We start from the raw sequence: 24,192 nt of genomic DNA, 5'->3' as shown, positions 1-24,192 counted from the left end.
AAATACTACTTACAAATTATGTAGAGATGTTTGATAGACAGAACAGATTTCATCATTTTTATTTTTATTTTTCAAATAGTATTTCACCCCAAGATATTAGGCTTGAGTATGTTAAACTCAGTGAAATTCACTTAAGACATGCATAATATTACCGTTTAAGACAATACTTTAAATCTGGCTTCAAATCAACAATAACTGGGTAGTGAGGCATATAAATATAATACACGAATAAACTACAGATAGTCCTTGAATTACAATCACAATTGGGACTAGAATTTCCATTGTGAAGCAAGACAGTTGTTAAGTAAGTTGCGCCCAATAATATTTTGCCAAAGTTAAGCGAAACATTGCAATTGTTAAGTGAATCACATGGCCATTAAATGAATCTATCTTTCCCCATTGACTTTGCTTGTCAAAAGACAACTGAGAAGGTTGCAAATGGCAATCACATGACCCCCTCGACACTGCAACCCTACATGCCAGTTGCCAAGGGGCCGAAGTGGGAATGCTATGATAGTTGTAAGTGCAAGGACTGGTTGTAAGTTCCTTTTTTCAGTGCTGTTGTAACTTTGAACGGTTGCTAAAGGAATGGTTGTAAGTAGAGGACTACCTGTGTTGTAATATTAAAATGATAAAATATTACTTTATAACCAATTCTAGAATAAAATTCTGGACATTCTATTTGAATTTAAACTCAATTGAGATACATGTGAACTAATGGGATACTACATCTTTAATATGGTAAACAGGGTTCCTGTATGGGGAATCAAAATGCCTGATAGTCCTAGGGTTCCACAAATATTTTTTTCTTAATATAAGAGATTACATTTTTATTTTTTATTTTAAAACAAAACTATGTAATTTTGGGCCCAGGTGATGTGCACTTTTTTTTTCATTTTTACAGCTTGTGTCCCCTTTTTTTTCTTACCTTCCTCTTTTCCTTCCTTTCCAAATTATATTTTCAGCCATTCACTGATAGTCTAAATTCTGGCTTCTGAAGTTTTATTGTCTGTGTCAGACTTGAAGCCAGGCTTGGTTCTCATTTCATCATTTCATAGATTCTGTTGAAACACCCTCCCCTTGTCCCATTTTTTCTCTATACCCATCCCCTCTTACACGCACACACACCCAAAAACCACACACACTTTCTTTCAACAAATCACCTTGTGTGTTGTAATTCATTTGTTCCAAGAAGAAAATCAAGAGATCATATTCAGTGTCTTGAATAAATTGCTATATTTTGATATTAGAACAATTTTGTGTGAGTTATTCATTCCTTCTATGCTATCAGCATTTTCTTTTTGTCTTCAATTCTTAAGACTTCCATATAAATAAGGTCTCATGTTTCAAAATTGTATAAGTTTGTGCTATATATGGAAACATTGTATGTTTTAGTCACTAAAATCCTTTAAGTACGTTACATATATACAGTAATACTTCTGAAATTTTATGAGGCACTATCAACCTCATCTTTTCAGAATTGAAGACTAGAAACGTACAGAATAGTTTTATTATTTTAAATCTGGATACCTAAATTCTACATAAGTTGTCAGATCCTATGCTTGTACTGTGTGATCAAAGCAACTGAAAAATACCAGTAGTTCTCATGTCATTCTTTTTTTTTTTCCAAGAGGAAAAATATTTATTAGAACTGCATAACTAAAATTACGGTTGAATTATTCAAAGTTCCTTCATGGAATTTACAATTTTTAATAGTGTTTATAATGATAAAAAGAAGGCTACTGTGACATTTCCTCAGAAATAACTGCCAATATAAACAGACTGACTTGTTGATGCTTTAGTCTTCAAATGCTATGTACTTGTAGTTTCCAGGTAACAGGTGCATCTGATATTTTATGAATATCCTATAAACAAAGTAAACTAAAGAAGTAAAACATTGGTATGTGGCAGGATTATGTTTCTGGGCATTTTCTATTTATTTTTGTTGGATCTAATCTGGAGTGTATAGAATTTTTTAAGCACCTTATTCAGCAAGAAGTGTTGGGGAAAAAAGGAAGAAAGGAATGCATGTTGAACCAAAAGAAAACATTATGTGGAGTTAGAGTAGTGGTGGTTTATCCCTCATTGAAATAAAGCAAAGAACAGCAAATTGTAATCAATGCATTTCAAAGGAGTAAAGTAAGGAGGGTGTTTCCAGGCCTGGATATGCCTTGAAAATTGTTTGGAGAAAAATGTTTCCATCTTTGTGTTCAATATTTCTGTTGGTCATTAAAGCACCCTGACTTATTATAGGCTGAAAAAAAGATGCAATTGTTAATTGCATCATTTTTTCAGCCTATAAATAGTCCATTAAGAGTGGATTCCTTAAAGATGTGGCATCTCTGTTTCAGGTTTGTGCAGAAGCTTGAGAAAAGTCAGGATGCTTAAATAATTATCTAAGAAATGTTGTGTTTCTATGAAATGCAAAATGTCATTATTTTCAAAGTGTGCATCACCTATATTTTCTGCCCCAAAGTTGCAATCAACACGTCAATAGAGCAACCCTAACAACCTATTCTCCATAGCTTAATTTAAATGTTTTGTGCACATTATTTAGTATAAAACAAACTAATGGGTTATACTTGAAATGCAGAGTTTAGTTGTACTGGAAATAGCAAAAAAGAGAGAACTTTCATTAAGTTCAGAGAAATGTAGAATACTCACATCTGTTGTTTTTTTTAAGGGAGAAAACTATAGAGGGCACTTTAAAGTCTTGGAGCAAGAATTGTATTATACAAATTTACAAAGTCCCAATAAGAGTTGAAATGTTGAAAACCCAAACTTTGATGTTTTGCCTCATTTTCCAACTCCTAGCGTAGATGGAAAATCCACAGTGGAAAAACTTGAATTTCTTCTATTGACAGGAAAATAGCTGAATGCAGTTACAATGTTATTTGGAATTGGAAATGTGACTTTTAGTCATCAAAGTTAATGTTGCATTATTTTTCTTTCCCTTCTCTGAACCTCTTTAATGCACCAACAAATTGAGACTTCAGCAATGTCTCCCAAACCTTCTCCTTCATTATCCAAAATTGCTGATCAGGAAGTCTTTATTTAAATGTTCTTGTTGTGATTGGGTAATGGGTTACCAAAGAAAAACCACTTTTGCCCGATGTTGGGTAATTTACACAGATATGAGAGGCACCAGGCTTTCAGTTTGTGTGAAAGTCTGGACTTATTTTATTTTTGTGAAAATGTGGCCTGAAAGTATTCCTTAATTAAAAAGAAACAAACTATCACAAACAAGCATAGATGTGATGGTGTCATTTCAGCTAACATTTTAATAAGTTGAATTCTACACATTTTCTCCATCTTTTTGATTGCACCCACTGATGACTATTGAATTGGTTCCATCTTTTATGGTAGAAATGGGATATGATTATATCATGTAGCTTTTTAATAATGATTTTTCAAATACTAACAAAGGTCAGTGAGACACTTTCAATTCTTGACCCCAGAGTTTATCATCTAAGATAAGAATTATAATTCTGTCTTAATTACATGAATGTGGCACTCCCAAGTTATTTTAAATCCAGATAGAATAGAACAGATAGAAATTTGCTTTGGTTTAATAAGCAAATATTGCAATATAACTTCAATTGATTTTCTGGGGTGGGAGAAAGATCTTGAATACAATATCCATATCAACAGCCTGATACTTGTTTTGTTCATAACACAGAAGCCCTTGATAAATCTGAAAATTCCAACTCAACCCAATTCTAATGAAATCCTGGATGTTTAACTATACAGATGTGTTTTATATATCTAGGCCTGTGATGTGTATTGTGTGTCCACTGCTGCTTCCTAATTCTCCAAAAATCTGCCTTGATAAATTTCAGACTAGCTTTCAAATATTTTTTATACTTGTTTTGCTTAGAAGTTCCAGGTCTTTGACCAGATTTGCCAGCCTGATAGAAACTTCCTTAAGATTTGGATTTTTCCAAGGTTGTTCCAAGAGGGATGGGCTGCTGGTGGTTCGCAGGGGTGCGGGAGAGCCCTTTGCTAAGATTCTGTACAGTTCGGAGAATCCCCAAATCCCACTCCCCAAAACCCACCCCACCCCTCCTAACCCTAGTCTGTTTTGGATGCAGGTAAGTGCAGGGTGCACGCGGAGGCTCGGGGAGGGCAAAAAATGGGCCTCCCAGAAGTTCGGAGAGGCCAGAAATGGGCCCGTTTCTGGCTTCCAGAGAGCCTCTGGAGCCCAGAGATGCAGTTTTCACCCTCCCGCAAGCTCATGGAAAGCCTCCAGAGCCCGGGAAGGGCAAAAACATCCCCCCCTGCCATGGTGCAGTAGGTCAACTAGGCATGGCCACACCTACCCAACAACCAAGCAGAGAACCTGTTGCTAAAATTTTTGAAACCCACCCCTGACCATAAGGTCAGGAAAGGCTGCTGTATTAAACTTTACAGCTTAAATAGCGGTAACTCATAAATAATTTCTAAAATTCTGCTGTTGCTTTGTTTATTTAAAATCGTAATATTACATGCATGGTCACAGAGTACTGGGTCAGTTTTAACATAACAAAATTGGAATCAAAAGGTAACAACTTTAACTGTTTCATCAATCCCAGGTATTATGCTCATGTCAAGTCTAGAAAACACTTGATAACTGGTTTTCATTGTATGCGCCATCTTGGCACCTTTTGGTTTCTCTGGTTATTTAAATGTTAGATATTTCATTTTTCAGTTGGTTGCCAAATAATGGACCAAACAGTTCCTTCTCAAGTTTTCTTTCACCTACCCCCACCATCTACCAGTCAGACTCCTACCTCCATTTCTTCTAATCATGCCAGATTCTTAAAGACTACTCAGACAAATGCCAAAAAAACCCTTATTGGCAAGGTTTTTCAGAAGTGATTTGTCATTGCCTCCTTTCGAGGGCTGAGGGAAAGTAACTGCCCCAAGGTCACCCAGCTGGCATTGAACCTAAGGCAAGACCAGAACTCATGGCCTGCTAGTTCCTAGGTTGATGCCTTAACCACTACCCCAGACTGGCTGGCTCCTCTCGCCATAACTGTATTCTTAATAGATCTCTGCAATGAGAACAAAAACCAGTTGGATACTGTTCTGGGGAGATGAAACAAAATAGATTCCTAGTGCTTTGGACATACAGACCAAGGATCTTCAAACTTGGCAAGTTTAAGACTTCTGGACTTCAACTCCCAGAAATCCTGAGCTAACATGACTGGAGGAGGAATTCTGGGAGTTGAAGTCCACAAGTCTTAAAGCTGTCAAGTTTGAAGACCCCTGATATAGAGGGATATAAATGTTAATTACAAATATTCCAAAGGTGTATAATTAGCAATATATTTGATACATGAAGGAGAATATAGCCAATATATTACATTTAGGTCTCCTCAGGCAAGACTGCCTTTTAATTGTTATATTCCTGGTATATCAGATCAATTTAACTACGAAAGTCATAAGTGGCATTTTGAGCTTAAATGACACCTGTAATTGTTATGGTACATTGCTCTGTTTGTGTATAACAATCCTATTTCTTTCTGCAAAAGAAAGATGAATTGTTTGTTCTATAATATGTCATAACAAAAAGTGCGATTTTAAACTAGCTTATAGGTTTTCTGAGCTTTATAAATCATGTATTACAACAACAGCCACTGAGGCCCATCATAACAATGAAAAGGATTTTATACTATCTATATAGCTAATACACCAATATATAAGGCTAATTCAGATTGACAGAAGGTGTAGACAAATGCTAATTAGACAATCCTTTATTAAAAAATAGTGTTTTTTGTAAAGAAATAATAATAAAGGACAAAAACTAAATTGTTCGTTTACAAACTTCTTAAGCTATAATTTACTTTAACTTATTTGTTGAACAAAATCTACAGTTTGTTTCATGTAGCAGCCCAAAGGAAATTATGGCTAACAGTGATCCATTAATCTTTAAGGCATATGCTAAATCTAGATATTGGAGATTGCTAATTTGGATATCACTAGTTGTCTTTCATGAATCTGCATAATTTGTATCACTGCCTCTTGCATTAGTGGTGCATAGCTTTTTTATGCATTACTTTTAACAGAAATCATTCCATCACAGTAAGACAGTAATATGTATCTAGAAAGACACAGGAATGATTAATACAATACAAAGCAATCCACCCCCACTCCAAAAGTTAACTTTCACAACTGTGTAATTGGTCAGTAGAGAAAGAGAATGCAGAACTAAATCTTAACTAGCATGTGTTTTGGATATAGCTAGAATGAAGTAGTGAACATCATCAGAGCAGTGGTGGGATTCAAACATTTTTACTACCGTTTCTGTGTGTGTGTGTGTGGCTTGGTGGGCATGGCAGGGGAAGGATACTATAAAATCTCCAATCAGAGGTGGTATTTGCCGGTTCTCTGAACTACTCAAAATTTCCGCTACCGGTTCTCCAGAACTGGTCAAAACCTGCTGAATACCACCTCTGCATCAGAGGAGTGATGGGGAACTTCTAGCACAGGGGTGGGGAACATGGCCTCTTTATGACTTGTGGACTTCAACTCCCAGAGTTCCTGAGCATGGCTGAATGGCTGGCAGAAATTCTGGGAGTTGAAGTCCACAAGTCATAAACAGGTCCATTGTTCCTCACCCCTCTTCTAGCACAATCACATCTCTACTTGTTAAGGAGAAGAATTTTAGAAAAAAGCAGCTATGACTACGATTGTGGGATGATTTCAACTGAGAAAAAGTAAACAAACAAGAAATGGCAGCAATAATAGTAAGCATGTAATGCTTTGTAAATTACTTACTAGGTTACAGTGGAATGTTTTTAGTTTTCAATTTTAAGCTAAATCATTGGAATTACAAGATTCCTAATATCTTTTATTAAGTGAAATTGTCTTGCTGGTAATGCAAATTGCAGAAGACATAAAAGTACATTAAAGAATTTACTGGTATTTCATTCTGACATGCTCAGAATTTATTGGTATTATATTTGCCTCAACAACTATATATTTCTTGTTTTGTTTTTTAAATGATTAGAGAGTCCCATTTAAAAAATGATGTGTCACCTTGTGTAAATATTAAGTGGAACATTTCTTCAAGGTCTGGATCATATATCCATTCATTCCTCAGTGCTGATCTAGTAATTGAATAAATAAGCTAACAGTATTTAAAGCAGACCAAATCTTGCCAGTGAATGTGTGAGTGAATCCTGTTTACCAGCCTTGGTAGACAGGGGAATTTTTCATTAATCCTTCATTGGTGCCCAGATTTCCTTCAGACAATATGCTTAAAGTTTCATCTGTCTGATGGATGGGCACTGTTGATGTTTTCTTTGAATCATGGAAATTCACTGAGTTTCCGCTTGGCAAAGCATAGCCATTTCCAGCAACAGTTGAGGTAGACAGAGAATCCCATGGAATTGGGCTTTTTTGCCACTGCAAGTCCAGATTCCAACCAGTCCAGCCATAAAAAGCCAATGTGAAAAGAAAGCCTTGCATGGGGTTCAGCACTCCCTAGGAAGGAAAGGACAGAGGAAGTTATTTGAGGGCCAAAGTGCAGATTATTATACAATGGAACCTCAGGTCACGGACCAAATCAGGTTCCAACCAAAAAATCCACCCAATTTTTGAATCGGGTCACGATTCAAAATTCGGGTGGCAAACAAACCCGGCCGTGGCAGATTCCCTTTCCGCACTGATTTCCCCTTCTGCGCATGCACAGTCCACACAATTTTTTGTCCACACATGTGCAGTCGGTTGTGCTTCTGATCACAGCCAAATTGGCTTGCGACCGTAGTTCTATAACGGATTACGGTCGCGACCCGAGGTTCCACTGTATTTTTTAGTGAGGACTTAAAACAGTAAAGTAGCCCAGCTTTCTGTGCTACTGTATCTCCTATTTCAGGCTAAAGAATCAGACCTCAAATCACAAGTCATTCTCTTTTTTAAAAACCAGACAACAAAATGGAGAAATAAAATATATTTTAAGTAATGCTGGCTTCCTTATGTTCCTGCTATTTACATAGTATAGATATATATCCTTCAGGTATCCATATTGTTTTCTGTGGTGACTTAAATATTTTGGACAAATTGATCTGGTGTGGAAGTATCTTCTGCTTTAGATCTCATTGATGCCATCATAAGAAGTATCTCTCCAGATTCACTTAATAACTGTGTTATTAATTTAACAACTGCAGTGATTCTCTTAACAATTGTGGCAAGGAAGACTAAATGGAGCAAAACTCACTTAACAACAGAATTTTTGGGATTGTGGTGGTAAGTCACAGACTACCTGTAATATCAATTTAATTGTTCTCTCTTTAGGATCTTTTTAACATTGAAAAATAAATAACATTTTTTATATTTACGCCCTTGTCATTCAATCCTAATCAGCAAAGGTTTATTAAAAGTTACTAAAAATAGCTTGTATTTTTTTAACCTTAATCAAATAAATCAATGTCATATTTCCTTACTTTTAACACAGTTACTTAAAATTTTCTCTAAAAATACAACAAAAAATCTTTTCCCATATTTTTTATCTATAAACAAATCTGTAATGACTCATCATTTGGATCTAATCAAGAAAAATACATTAAGAGCTACCAGAAACTATTATAAATCTTGAATTTTAATCCCTCCAAGTAAATAGCTTTTATTTTCTCTGTTTCTCTCAGAAACTCTCACAAATTTAACACATACCAGAAACACCATCTATATTTTAGTCTTAATAAGATAAAACTTTGTATTTTTCCCCTTTCCGTCTAACACCATTGTTTATTACGTTCTCTGAAAATGCAACCAAAAAGTTTTCTTCCCATAGCTTATCTATTTTATAGCCTTGTCATTTAGTTCTAGTTGAGAAAACTGATTAAGAACTACTAGAAAAAACATTACATATATTTTAAACTTGATCAAATAAGCCAATTTTATATTTCATTTTTTTATAAATCTCTGTATTTGTTCCCTTTAAATAGTATCCAAAATGCTGATATATTTTCATTTTATCTTTCTTTTCTCCAGCAATCTTTCATGAGTGTAACACATTTCTTTTTAAGACAAAGATAAAAAAAATTATCCACGTCATTCTTCTGATTTATTATTTCCATCCATTTCAGTTATTAAGAAATCAACCAGTTTCATTGGTAAATCCAATGTAATGTTTTTTTCTGTATCATTTTTATAGCCTGACATTTTAAAATCCAAATTAAAAACAGCTTTATACTCAGCTGTATCCTCTTCGATCTCCTCTTTTAAACTCATTTTTACGGTAGCAGACATTCTTATTAGAATTTTCTTTGGGCATTGTTCTCAAATATCCTTTAATTCTTCCAAAGTTAAAATAACTTTCTCCACTCTTTATTAGTGGGTCTCGTCTCCTTTAATTATAATTATATTTCTTTTGGGTTGCTTCTAAGGCTCAGCAACCTCATATATTTTAAATGATTTTAAACAACTCACAAGTAGGATTCTTATTATTAATTTCAAAAACTTATTTCCAATCCATTCCTTAGTCCATTTATAATTTTCCAAAATCATACTATAAATAACCAAACCACTTGCTGATTATTCCAGAATAACTTTTTAAACTTCTTTTGCTGATAGTTGAGGGAGAATTATCTAATTTGTTATTCTAAAGGTTCTTAATATCTAACAAGCAATTAGCAAGCAATTGTAGGAGAGGAAAGATAATGCTAGCAGGAGGCAGAGGACAAGAATAGACTTTTGGTGTATAGTTGCTACAATATAGGAGAAAAAAAGAGGAAAAACTGGCAAAGAAGTTACTAGAAATGAAGTTTGCTATGACTCAACTGATATAAATACTATTGTGGTGCTTAAAATTTTGTGAACCTTTTTGAAAATAACCTGAAATATTACTATCACAGATTATTAAATAAGTTACTGTTAATCAAACCACAGTTGTATATAAAGTGTGAATCCAGTAAATTTGCTTAAAATTTCTGTATGTACAGGAGGAGGCCTTAAATATGCTGGCAGTTTCCCTGTGAGCAACATGTTAGAAAAGCCCATACCATTATAATCCATGTGATCAGGGCAGCATTTCTGATATTTTTCAAGGAGCTTCCACTGATATCTGGTTGCATTTCCAGGTAGAACAGAAGACTCTCATTTATGATATTTGATGACCAGCTTTTATGGATGTAAAAGTTATAGATAAAAACAAGACAGAAAGCTTTATAATTATTTGTTATTTTCAAAGCAAAATTAAAACAATTTTCTATCAAGGTTACTTGTTTTCCTTTGAGGGATAATAAATATTAGTATGAATACACACATTATTATTTTGTTAAAATTCCTTCAAAGTGACAGAAGTACTGGAAAATTATTAAATAATGTGTTTTAGTTAGAGCACTATTATAACTCTACAGTTATAAAATGAATTGATTTTTTTTACTTCTTAACATTATATCAAGCTGTACTGTTACATAACAATAGAAATAGTAAGTGCACTGAGACAGTATTTCATCTGATAGATTATATTTGCTTAGTACTTACAATTTATGAAGTGGGAAAAGTCTATTATACACTCTATGTGGGGTTAATTTAGCCCATAGTCTAGTCATTAAAACCTTTCAACTAGGATAGTTTTATGTCATTTATCTACTCAAAAGGTGAACCAGAATGATTAAAACAAGAGAAAAAGAGTAAGCAAGAGATCTCCATATAATCATAATTATCCCTAATTACCACCAATATATCTTATGGAAAGTTCAATAGTGAGATCTATCAGAGAGAATATGAAACACTTTATTCCAATACTGGTGTCATCAGAATACATGGCTTCCTATACCAGAAAATGCAGCTTTGTTCCAAAACACAAACTTTGAACAACACTGGGTAAGAAATTATATAAAAAGAGATGATGACAGGAACATCGATGGGGGTTGATAAAAGTCAAGGCAGTGGGCACAATTATGTGATTGCAAATTCCACTTTTTTACTTGTATGTGACATTCATAAACACATTAAAAAGGAGAGGAGTTTTGCCCACCCAATCTTGACATTTTTTTGACACCCCCCCTTCCCTAAACATCTCTAAAACATGTTTAATATAAAAACACTGCTAAATATATCAGACAATTTATTATCAAACATGGTGTTTGAATATACAGAACAATATTTTTATTTATTTATATCCAGCCTTTATTATTTTTATAAATAATTCAAGGCAGTCAATATATTCAACACACCTTTCGACTCCCATTTTCTCCACAACAAACCCTGTGAGGTAGATTGAACTGAGAGAGATGACTGGCCCAAGGTCACTCAACTGGCTTTCATACCTATGGCAGGATTAGAATTTACAATCTCCCATTTTCTAGCCTAGTACCTTAACCATCAAACTGGCTCTCAAATTTCTATGTCTATATTTGCATATCCATATCTGCATACACACATATATTGTGTGTGTGTGTGTATGTATATATATATATATATATATAGTGTGTGTGTGTGTGTGTTGCATATGTGTGTATATACATAAAAGTATAGGACCAAGAAATTTTACTTTGTCTTATTAGTGCTGAGACTGGGTTACTGTATCCCAGTTATGATTTTCAGTCTTACTGACATGTTAACGGCCAGTACATTCAAAGAACAAGAAAGGAAGGAGTGGATAGAAATGTTCCTCATCTACTGCAAAATCTGCTGTAGGTTCTTTAAAATCAATGACCAAATAATTTTAAAGCTTCAATTACTTAATAGTAGAACCCAAAAAAGTGCCATCCTGACTATTTTTCACTTCTATACTGAAGGGAAGAAAGCTGAGAAATGGAATGACTTGAATATTTATGTGATTTGGGGTTAGATTGTCATGGAGAAAATATATCTATGTGGTTGCTAAAAATCAAAACCTAGTTGATGGCACATAATCAATTTATTTGATGAAATAGCTATAAAGCTCGATTCAGTCTTTCAAATTTGGGGGATTTTTAAAAAACTTAAAGTTGCACCTTATATATATATTATAGCTATAGATTTTATAGTGTTATTTACAAAATTAAAATTCTGAGAAATCTGAGGGTTGCCCAATATGATACGCATTTTATATCATACATTAGTTTTTCCCAACATCTTTTTTTTTTGTAAAAAAATTATTTGGGTTTTCACAAAACATAATACAAGTAAAATTTCTTTTTTGAGAATAGCATGGTCCTGGGTTATCACTTCTCCATACAGACACAAACTCAATTTCATATTCGTCTTTGAGTTCTATTCCATATCTTATTACTATTTTAACATTTTCTCAATAATTTTTCCCTTCCTTTAGTTTTCTGAACCTTGCTTTTAATTATCTCATTCCTTTCTAAATTCAGTTATATATATATATATCTTTTTCTAAGTTTCAATACCTTTCTAGTCATCATATTTATACTTTTGTCTGTCCTGTTTCAATTTCATATTTCCTTTTCTCATTAAACAAAATTTTCCCCTGTAGTCACTAATTGGAGTACGATACCTTTACCTCTTCCTTCTTGTGTATCTTCTTTGTTTTTTAAGTTCCATTTTCAATTCTTCCAAGAGTGATAGCATTTTAAAAACTTTTAAACAACCACACGATTAATTTTAGTCCTTTAGATCCAATAACCAAAAATCCAAAAATCACCAAATAACCTAAATAATCCAATGCTGTTTCTTCTTGCTTCTTTTTTTCCCACTTTCTCTTCCTGGGGTTCTATTATCATGTTACAAAGTTTCAGTTAAAATGTATCTTTTAGGAATCTTGTTAAAGTTTCACTGTTAATTCCTTTCACTTCCAGGTGGTCTCCTCCATTTTTCCAGATCCCACCCTTTTGTTTTTTTACTTTTCTCTCCTCTCCTTCTTTTAAAAGTTTTTGAGAGTCCAGAAATCTTTATCATCCTTTTGACATTTTATTTTCAGCTTAAATGCCTGTTAATGTCAAAGTGGATTTTAGCTGGTTTCTTGCTTAAATCTCTTAGTTGTCAATATGGGGAAGGAAAGAAAAAAAACCCAAATCCTTTCCCTTCCCTCTCTCATTCGCCGCTTCAAAGTCTTCTTTGGAAACAATGATTCTTTATCATTCAAATACCAGGGTACCTTGTATTGTTGCTTTTTCAGTTCGACCCGGTCAGCCAAAACTTTCTCTTATCTTCCTCCTGCATATTCTTTTCCGGTCAAGTTCTTCTTTGAGGTGGCCATTTCTGACCACCACTACAACCGGCTTCGGGAAAGGGAGTAATGGCCAGCTGGGGAGAAGAGATGTGGTTCTCCTCGAACCTGCTCCCCCCCTCTTCACCACCTCTACGGGGTAGCTTAGCCCCGAAACCAGCCAGCTCGGGGCGCTCCAGCGGCAAGCACAGATCAAAACCGCACACGATCGCGGATTTCGGTCTGTCACCGAAGGGGCTCAAACCAGAACCCCCTGTTTTTTCCAACATCTTGAGTAATTAATTCATATTTACCTATATTCTTCTAATTTGATTTTTAAACTAATCTTCTATCAGCTTTTCCACAAGACCTCCTTTTCATTACTGTAGAGTTTTGACTTTCCCTATGTCTTTTAAGCATATCACCCTTGCTTTTACTGTCTGGCATAATTTGATTCCTAGATTGATTATTTCTGGATGATGAATTCTGACATTAACACTGATTTATTCATCAGCTTCATTATTATCTAATTTATATCAACTACATCTATCTAATAGTCCTCGTCCTGCAAAGTCCTCGTCCTGCATATGAAATCATGATGAATAAATTATGATTGAATCATGAAAAAAAATTACAAAAACAACCTAAACCTGACAGTGGGTCAATCAATGATAGGTTACATAAATACTCCAGAAATTCCTGTGCTTTCAAATATATTATTGCTTTATGTTCCAGGTCATCTTCTCCTATTATTTTTAAATCCCTCAATGCCAAAATTTGTTGGCAATAACTTTTGGTTTTTATGTGTAGGATAAACAGTCTCAAAGTAAATATTTCATAGAGTTCCTTAGTATCCAGAATGATCTTTCCAGTTATATTTGGTAATGTTTTTCTTTATGGAAATTTTATTCCAAGAATATAAAATAAAATCTGCTTTGGATGATATATAAATAATACATTAATATATAGCAATAGCACATAGACTTATATACCGCTTCATAGTGATTTACAGACTTCTCTAAGTGGTTTACAGAGTCAGTATATTACAGCCAATGGTCTGGCTCCTCATTTTACCGACCTTAGAAGGATGGAAGGCTGAATCAACCATGAGCCGTGAGGATCGAACACCTGGCAGGAAGTTGAATTACCCTGCAATACTTCATTCTAACCACTGCGCCACCATATGTGAGAGATAAATACTGTTGCCAAAGGCAACATTTAAAAAAAGTTTTGTGTTATCAGGAAGAGACAAAGGAATCTTACACTAAAATTATAGTGGAGCACTTACATATCAAGAAAATACATATAGTTCAGCCAAAAAAACCAACATTTCCCTGTCTTTGAAAAGTTTTCTTTAATTTTTTTTAATCTTACCAAACAATAATGATCAGCATAATTTTGAAAAAGCGATTTTTAATCTCTGTCCCCAGCCGCCTTTCATTCTCTGTGTAGATTCCTTGTCTTCCCTTCAATAAAGATGCAACTGAGAAGCAGAAATGAAGTATGTTCAATATATCATTGAATAAAGAAGCCGATCCTGCCTATCTAGGGCAAGCCTGCCACATTTTGAATGCAGAAGGCAATATGCATGGATCTGCTCCCGCCCCCACTTTCCTAGTAAGTAGAATTGCTCTGTTAATCTTCCTTTTTTCTTATGAAAAGTCCAATTGCCATTTGGAATCTTACCGGCAGACACAGTTCTACTGAAAAGAATTGGGTTGACCATCAAAACAAGCGCCAGTGGAACGTACGTGGTGACATAATGAGGAATTGCATGCTCCAATCCATTTTCACAACTGTACAATAGGGAGAAAGGACAGATTATAATTCCGATCTATTTGTTCCCAAATTGAAAAAGCTTCCTGCTTAATCGAAGAAGATTTCTTGTGCTTTGCTTACAATGCAACTAGGAATACATTGAATAGGCATTTTCAGTGTGGTAGCATCGGCTGCTAGCTGGCTATATATTTGTGTGAACAAATACATAGTGTTTAACTGATAGTGATGGTACAGTAACTATTTTTCAAACAAAGAATGACTATATGGAGAAATCTTATGAAGGTGGAAGCTTTCAGGAGGCTACTTAATTGATTCAATTTATAGAAAAATAAGAAAAGGGATTGAAATGTATTTGAAAAACGGCCTAATGCAAGAAATCAATACCAACCTGATCGACACCAAAAAGGCTAAGTATGAACCTATTCTAATGCTCTATGTGGAAAAGAAAGAAATGATTCCATAACTTACATTTGGAGAAGTAAAAGCATTTAAGTCATTCAGATAAAATATCTTTAAATGTGATCAGAGGCAGAATAAAATATAAAAGCAGAAGTTGAAGGTTGCAACAATTTTGCACACATTGTGCTAAAGAGGTGAGCAAGATAACATCCCAAACTTGTGAGATCACTCATTCTCTCTTATACCCTTCCCTCTATTTCACCCCCCTCTTTTCTCTCATGTCCTCCTTGCTCATTACACAGCAATTAGACGTAGGGTCAGTTGCAATTCCATAATGAAATGTGTCAGCCTTCAAGATTTTCTCCCTTTGCTTTGCATCTTTCGGCTGTCATAAGTAACGGGGGGAAGGAGGGGGGATTGGTTATGGGAAGTGAGCTGGAGGTGTTACAAAACGGAACTGTATAAGCTGGTGGGGGGGTAGATTCTTGTTTGGGCTTCTATCCTATGCTATGCGCAGCTGCAACTCTTTATCAAAATATGTCAAGGTCAACGGACAGAGACCTCATCACCACTTGGAGATGCCCACATGATGGTATACACAACTTTTAATTGGATGAGCCAATTGAACTATTGGGGGTGGGAACGTTGCCATTACTTTGCATATGTGATTTACGTGCCCATTTTCTCAGATTCAGAATTCTTTTGTTGCTACCACTTGATTTCCAGTGAAAGATATCTTTTCTCTGATTAATTGAAGTCTAAGTATTTCTTTCTTGGATTTTGAATGGAGCAGAAATACAGCAGAAATACAGAAATATTTCTTACAGAAATACAGCAGGCCAATTTAAGAATTTGAGAAAACTGGGAACAAAAAAAAATCAGCAAACAAAAAGGATGTAATTTCTTCCATGTACAAATTTCACATCTCACTGCTTTAACAATTCCCTATCTCTCACAGGCCTCCTAATATTAGAGTTCCTTTGTGAGATTAAAATTATCTGGAAAAATGGATGTTTGCAGTTTAACAAAAGCTAGTAGTGGGAGGAAGATCCAAATATGTTATGCCTTTAGTTGCCCCTAAAATAACTCCTGTATAGCATTGTGACAAAAGCTTGCCCTGCAGGATTTTTCTTATAACAGTCATTAGACTCTAACACTTACTCAAGAAAATATTAAATCAGGTCTTTTAATTATTTTTGACAAGTATAATTAAAATTATTCTTAATTTTTCTCCACCATGCAAATTCCCCTGCTGTTTACAGACACTAACAAATCCCTAACTTTGGAAAAGTATCTCCTCAAGACTGAGCAACATAACAAAAGTTGGGTTCCATTGTATACCATGGCAGTGAAGCTGGCTTTCACATAATTAGATTCCCCTCCTTTTAATAAATATGGACCTAACCAATATCCTTCGGTGTCCTTTAATTTAAACAAATGATTGAAATGATTTAAAATTCAGGCAATGTTAGACTTACCTAGAAACTGAAGGATAGTAGAGCATAGCAACTCCCTCCACACACAGCAAAATTGCCAAGCCCCATGTCATCATATGGTACAACACAATAGTGCTAGAATGATATTGTACAGAAAAATAAGATGTGAATATTGCTCCTTGTCAACTTCACAAAATACATGAGTCGTTTCATATTTCAAGGCAAGTTGAACTGGTGGCGAAAAAAGAATACAAAAATAAGCCTTTGAAAAGAGTTTCAGTTTGCATCTCTCAAAGCAATAAAACAATAGAAAGTATCAATGTGAAAATACACATTCTGCAGCAAATCTAAACAGAATAAAAGCCAATTGAATGTTGATAGCAGATATTAAGTAGCAAGGAAATACATTTCTGTTTCTTCCACTCAATTGTGTTCAATTCTTACACATTGCCTGGAGAAGTCCTTGTATTTTACTTGACAAGTTTTTCAGAAACAGGTGACTTTGCCTCCTTCCTGGTCTGAGAGAAAGTCACTGATCCAAGGTCATAGGCTCTGTGCCTAAGACAGGACTTGAACTCACAGTCGCCTTGTTTCTAGCTTGATTCCTTAACCACTGTGCCAAATTGGCTCTCATATTAAATATTAAGCAAACCATTATCCATATTTCATTCATGAAGATAAAACTAAATGTGCACCTAACCATGAAAATATGCCATCCTGAAAATATCCCATGTTTAAAATGTAATGTTCATCTGTGATACCTTACTCCTGCTGATCTTCTAACAACCAAGTATGAATCCACAGCATAGCAAAACAGCCACCAAAAGACAGCACTGTACAAAAGTTGAATCCACATCTGAGAAACAAACAGAAAATCTTAGGTACTTAGAACAGGATTATTGAAATATTGTTACTTGTAAGTCTGAAATGCTATGTCCAGCTGTGTTCAGTATACTACACAGTACACCAAAGACAATTGAGTCAAATAATTTCCACCTACCTATGAATAGCATGTTCCTTCCTAAATTCAGATATATGTAATAGGTGTGTTCTGCGCTTCAAATTCAAATAATTGGGGGGATGTTTTAGATCATGCCAGAGCATGAATTCAGATATTACCATATCTGCATCTTTTCCCAGAATTATACCACTGATCTCACCAATAGTCATGTGAATATAGGAAAACACATAGCTGCTTTAAAAAGATGCAGACATGTGCTTAGAATCTACAATTTTTAGAATCATATCCAAAATCCTGCATAATCCAAATGCAGTCTATTCAACTACAGAATCCTCTCTTTTTTTACTCCAAAAGAACAGTAAGATATTAAAAAGATATTTAAGCATGGTATACATGAGAAGTCGAACTAAAGGAAACTAAGAGTGGGTCTCATAATCTTGGTTACTCAGGACTAGTGACTGTACTTCATGATAAAATTATTAAATATATTACACTTGATTGCACATATTCCTTATGAAAGTTGGAAGGAACTTAGAATATGCAGTTTTCAATCAAACTAATTTCCATTTATCTGTACACAATTCACACATTTTGTTTAGATAATGTATCAGTTCTTAATAATATTTACAAATACAGCATTTTTGCTCATGGGGACTGAATTTTCACTACATATATTACACTGGACTGAACCTTTATTTCTATTTGACTTCCACTTTAGTTCCTTCAATTTTTTATTTTTACTTAAGTTACTTTTGTCTTATATCATTTTTAGTCACTATTACAAAGGTAATACCTGCAGAAAGTTATAATTTAATCATGCTGCATACAATATTGAAAGTCAAACTTTTTTCTCAAAGGAAAAAAAATGAAATTCAGCTTTAAAAAACCCAGTTATTGAAAGCAAATGCTGTCCTAAAATTAAATGAAGAGCAGAAGTTAAGTACATTCAAGGTGATTATTATTAAATAAATGGGCATAGAATTTCCTGCTTTAGACTATAACCTGTTTTTTTTTATACAAAAACATATTTTTGCAAAAGTCACAAAATTGTTATTACTAGCATAAATCTGGGAACTACAGTATATGGATTTAGCTCTTGCAGTTTTTGCACCTAAACCAACAAAAAAAAGTGAACAGTTCATGAGACACTGAATCACTTTACCAATATAAAATAGGAAACAAAAGCATGAGAAACGCGTCTTCTGGAATGCTTTATAATGCTTTTATGAACCTTGGTCATAGGTCAGGGTAGCTTAAGCATAGCAGGCCACATAATGCTCTGTTTGGGATCACATGACCAGCACCGAGGAAGGCTTGGAATGGAGCAATCACCAACATTCCAAGTCACTGCCCATGCCCTGCCTGGAGGAATGTAAGTTGCAACAGTACTGTGAATAATTTTCACTTTACTTTGCATTCCAGTTATTTTTTTCTCTACAACCAATTTTTTTCTCTACAGCTGCTCAGGCCCATTTTTAAGCTTGGTATTTCATTAATCTACTTATTGTGCCCCCATATCAAATATGATCTTTTCTTTTCCTGTACAAATAGGCAGACAAAATCCCCATATCTTTGAATAATTTATTTCCAATATTCCCCTGGGTGAGAAAGAATGAGAACACACCCCAAGTAATCCATCCTGACCTTTTCAAAGGAGAGAGGTATCAATGCAACCTAGCAGCAATTTCATTTACTTCATTTATACCTACCGCACTTCCTACACAGAATGTAGCAGGCCATATATTAGTTTGATTTGCTAAAGATATGTTTGCCACAAAGTCTGGGAACCCTAACCAGATGATAGATCGGAAGATTATACCTATAAGAAGAGAATAAATCTATATTAATAAGGTACAGCTCTGACCACTTTAATATTCATGTTGCTTTATACTTTCCAAAATTATTAGACATTTTTTGACTTCATTCAGTTTTCTCTATGATGAATTGGTTTTCCCTTTTATAACTTGAAGCTATTCTATTCTGAATTATTTTGAATCTCCCAAGGATTGGCCATTTTTAGAACTATTATATTCCATCGACGTTGCTAGTCATTCTAAAACCCCTTTGTGTTTAGTTCCTGCTTTCAAAGACCCTTGAAAGGGGAAAACATTTTCTAAACTATATGTTCCAAATATTTTTTGTTGCTTTTATTTCAGTGCCTTTCACTGTCCCCTTTCTCTCCTCAAGTACAAGCAGAAGCTACCAAGAAGAAAGGTAGATGATGGACAAGGATTTGGTTCTGCTGCTCTACTTTCCAAAGCTTATTTCCCATGTAACTCAGGATCTGGCCTTAAGGACTGGAAAACATTCTTTTTATCTATTTTTTCTCATCCCTCAACTTATGTGAGGTTAGACAGGATTGAGGACACCCACCGCCTTTGCTTCTGTTTTTATCTTTCAGTAAAGATCCATTTGTATTGCAATGGGAGGGCGTTTTCCTTCTCAAGGGGTGCTTTGATAAAGGTTCTGGCCTGACAGTTAAAGGCCCAGTGATCTCTCTGTCACCTTTGCTTTTGTGTATGTATTGGGGAGAGAAAATGTAGAAACTGTACATCTTTGGTATGAACCAGGATTAGAAGTACTACAGTTTTATTCTCTCTTACATACATACAGTTTCGCCTTCCGTCTTCTGGTCCACAGTTGCCTGCCTGGCCAATAAGGAAAAGATCAGCAATATGAGAATCTGCTGTCAGTTCTTTAGTCTATCCTAGCCATTTTCTGGAAAGAAGGATGGATAATCTGCATTCTCAGTGAGCTTTGTCGCAGTAAGGCTGCATACTGCAAGAACCACTGACCGGATTAATGGGGATTGTCTTCTATGGCTTCGTTGTGGGAGAAGGATTGGGAAAAATCATATGCTTGCCTGCAGACTTAAAATTTTCACAAGGGTCATGTGAATGTTTAGATCTGAAAAGATGGATTTCATTCATGAACTAAGACATGTAAGTGATTAAAAACTGAATGGTTTTAGCCAAATTCTTCAGTGGAAATGTGGCAGTGAAAATAAATAGGTCAATGAGCTCTCTCTCTCTCTCTCTCTGTCTTTCTCTCTGTCTGTCTCTCTTTCCCACCCTCCCATTCTGCTTTCATGAATACTTTTCATGAGACAAGGGGAAAAGAGAGTTTTTTAAATTGGACTTTTTAGCAAACTGTATTACAAATACCAGAAAAGCAAAAACTGTATTTAAATATGTTTGAAAAAAATATAAAGCAGTAGATTCATTTTCCTTCATATTCTATCTAAGTCACTCTTAATACATCAATCAGGTTTTCACTGGAGAGTATGGGTTAAACTGTGAAATAACTAATATTCATTACTATTTCATCTACCTAACAGCAATTTATCTTTTAAAAAACGACTTTCTGTTATAGTGCATACCAAGTCTAACTGCATGTAAATTAAGAAGCAATTCCCATTACATCCAAAGATATTTCTTTCTGTGTGCATTTAGAACAGCAAGTTTAAGGACAATTCTGGTCATTGAAGGCTTTTCTATTTGGCTTCAAATTTATCAAATGATGAGTCTTGAGTATTAAGTCTGTGGAAAGGGGATCAAGAATGCTTACCATACTAGTAGACAAACCAATTAGGCAACAGAACAGCTGGCTTTTTATATAATGCTAAAATGAACTGATAGCAACAGCAACTGCAATCCAAGTCATAAATACAAATCATAAACCATACCTTACTTTGAACATATAATGGTTTACTGCATATCAGAAAGTACAGGAATAAATTTCAACCTGACACTCTACTCTACCAGACACTGTTGCCTTTTTTTGCCTATTTTTTCTTTATCTATGTCAGAGGAGCTAATTTACTAGTACTGTTGTCTTAGGATAACATAACAGAGTTGGAAAGAACCTTGTAGGCCTTCTAATCCAACCCTCTGCATTAATATTCCCTATTAAAATGTCATATTCCAAGTTTTGTTTGGTGTACTAGTTCCCCTAACCCAACTGCCAGCAGAATAACATCATTTCTTACAGCTTTCCCAGTAATTATAACTGTAGCCAACCTGGCCTGTTCAGTCCACATGAAATGCCATGGTAAGCCTTTTCAATCCCTCTGGATGCATTAAAGTTAATGAACAGGAAAAAAAAAGAGATTCAGTCTTAAAGCATCTGAAATTTCATATTTCCTGACCTAGGAGTAAGTCCACTTAAAATCACTGGGCTTGTTACAAAGCAGAAACCAGGCTGCAATGCTAGTGAAGCTTTATTGGGTTCCTAACCATTGATGTGCATTGTCAACGTTACTTATTACTTACTGTATTCCTTTCTCCATAGCCGTCTACCTTCGTCTTATATTAAAATATCCTTAGACTCTCTCTTACTCCCTCTTTCGCCCAGCCCCTCCCGTCTCTCTGTTCTTTGGTGGGATTCTCCCCCAAACCTCCTTATTTAATTACCAAATGTATATAGCGGCCCATGTCACCAGAAGTGACCTTCTTACCCAGAGAGCCCAACATATCACAGGCGGAGATGAGGAGGAGGATGGTGGTGGAGGAGGAGGAAGCCTTGGAAATCGCCCGGGACCCCCGGCCCTTCTTCGGGAGGAGCTGCAGGGCGGTCAAGAAAATCCCGGCCGAGGCGCTGCCAAGGCAAACCCCACAAAAGATCTCTGGCTTGAAAGACACGACAAGCTTCGTGGAGACGTCCCGGTTGGGGCAACAGAAAGTTTCCAGCCGCGGAGAGGCCATGGCAAGTTTTTAGGAGACTAGAGAGTCGGGGTGGGAAGGAAGGGCAACACGCTTTCGCTCGCTCCTAGGAAGCTCTTGCAGGCTTTCTGCCTTCTTTCCTCCTGCAGCTTCGAGATGGGAGTCACGCGATGGCCGGATCATGTGGCGAAGTCGCGACTAAAGCCCCCGGACCTGCCATTCCCGGCTCCGTGTTTTTTTCTTTTCTTTTTTCTTTCTTTCCGTCAGGCGGAAATTTTCGTGGGGCAGCGAAAACGGGGGGGAGCAAGAGATCCGAAGCGCGTGTCTTCCCTTCTCTTTGCTCCGAGGCGTTGGCAGGGCTTCACTCAAAACGCGTCGCTTCTTGCAGGACCGGGTCTGAGCCTCTTGGGGCGGGGGGAGGGGAGCTTGAGAGAGAAAGCGAGGCTCTGAAGAGCCGCCGTCTGAAAAGAAGGAATCCCTTCAAAAAGATCAACCTCCGCATTTCGTAAATTAGGGACAGAGGATGACCGTTTCTCATCAATGATTCGTGGTCAGTTAAGTGTCGTTCGCTGCGGCGTCGATCCTTCTCCCTCCACGTGGTTCTGTTATAGTTGGAAGGTCTGTTTCCTGAAATCCTGACTGCCCTAAAACAGTTGTTCCAAAATTGGCTGGTAGTTTCTCCTCCAGCACTCCTGAAGAATTTTAAAAGGCTTGAGACTGAGATCACATCATCTGACCCCTGGGCCCACCAGTTACTGCTTCAAGCATCCCCCCATCAACTGCATTTTGAATGTCCACTTTGCATGATCATACCGCATCTGAGCTCAAATCCAAATGAAACCTAGTTAATGACAATGATATAAACTGGCGGCCCACAGGTCAGATGCATCAGATGCAGGCCATGTCACATGATGCAATCGAGTTTGACAGCTGTGATGTACACCTTTCTGTGTCACTGCAGCTGGCTAGTGAGGTCTACTGGGCTTTTGCAGCCTAGGCTGACCCTTCACTAACCCTGACCATTCACTAGACCAGTGTTTTTCAAACTTGGCAAATTTAAGGTCTGTGGCTTCAATTCCCAGCATTCCCCTGTCTGTATGCTGGCAAGGGAACTCTGGGAGTTGGTCCACTCATTTTAAGGTTGCCAAGCTTGAAAAACATAGCACTAGACTCAAGTTACTAAGACTGCGGAGTTTTGTCTTTTTAAAAGAATTTTGTCTTCTTTTTTAAAAAAAACAACGAAAGGTAAGAATTTATTGCAGCGTTTGGGTATTTCTTTTAATTAACTGCTCAGTCTGTTTTTTGTATTCATTTTCATCTTGAGTACATTCAATGATATGTACTGAAGCCCATTTAGTTGATAAGACTTATTTCTATGCCAATCAGTATCACAATTTTCAGCCCAAATCAATCCATTGCAGGATTAAGTCCTCTTTAGCTGACTGCAAATTGTTTCCAATTAACACCTTTGAACTGAGTCACATTATTTTCCCAGCATTTATTTGGGTGTTTTCTGGGTCTTTCAAGGTCATGTATCCAACCAAGGATTGTTGTTGCCCAACACTGCTCTGTTATTGTATAATGAGGTCAACCATTATCATTTCTGTGAGGCTACTCACTTAATTATAATATATATTTGACTATTGGTGTATTTAATTTTTTTTCTTGACACATCTTAAGCATTTGTATACTTTTCTAGTTCTGTACTGCTTTTGAATTTAATATCCAAGTTGTGAAACCTTGTATTAGCACATTATACACTAATTAAAATATTACATTCCTGAAGTAGGTTACTATGTTCTGAAATGCTCTTCAAGCAAGTTTAGTTATGACATGAATTGTCCAGGATCATCTTTTTAGTGACATAGATGTAAG

General features: G+C 35.8%; 1 protein-coding gene across 1 annotated transcript; it reads right to left on the bottom strand.

Moving 5' to 3' along the window:
* Positions 1–4,433: 4,433 nt before the first annotated feature.
* On the bottom strand, positions 4,434–23,044 carry GPR143 (G protein-coupled receptor 143). The gene is made up of 8 exons (XM_026666919.2): positions 22,113–23,044; positions 19,366–19,475; positions 17,457–17,551; positions 16,738–16,830; positions 14,768–14,877; positions 14,456–14,564; positions 9,984–10,101; positions 4,434–7,467 (listed from the first exon to the last, which is right to left on the bottom strand). The coding sequence occupies exons 1-8, from the start codon at positions 22,357–22,359 to the stop codon at positions 7,168–7,170; spliced, it is 1,182 nt and encodes a 393-aa protein (XP_026522704.1). The 5' UTR covers positions 22,360–23,044; the 3' UTR covers positions 4,434–7,167.
* Positions 23,045–24,192: the final 1,148 nt, after the last annotated feature.

This window comes from Notechis scutatus, chromosome 5 (genome assembly GCF_049901735.1).
Source record: "Notechis scutatus isolate UNSWTSFEM ecotype Mainland chromosome 5, rNotScu1.2, whole genome shotgun sequence".
Classification (NCBI taxonomy): Eukaryota; Metazoa; Chordata; class Lepidosauria; order Squamata; family Elapidae; genus Notechis; species Notechis scutatus.
The sequence above is the reverse complement of the archived record's forward strand: the minus strand, read 5'-3'. Positions and strand labels throughout refer to the sequence as shown.

Excerpts from the sequence above, each read along its gene's own strand:
- GPR143 (XM_026666919.2), bottom strand. The coding sequence starts at position 22,359 with ATGGCCTCTCCGCGGCTGGAAACTTTCTGTTGCCCCAACCGGGACGTC. Across the intron at positions 16,831-17,456 it reads AGAAGATCAGCAGGAGTAAG|CACTATTGTGTTGTACCATA; the intron begins GTATCACAGATG and ends ATATCATTCTAG. Across the intron at positions 7,468-9,983 it reads TGATCACATGGATTATAATG|GGAGTGCTGAACCCCATGCA; the intron begins GTATGGGCTTTT and ends TTTCCTTCCTAG.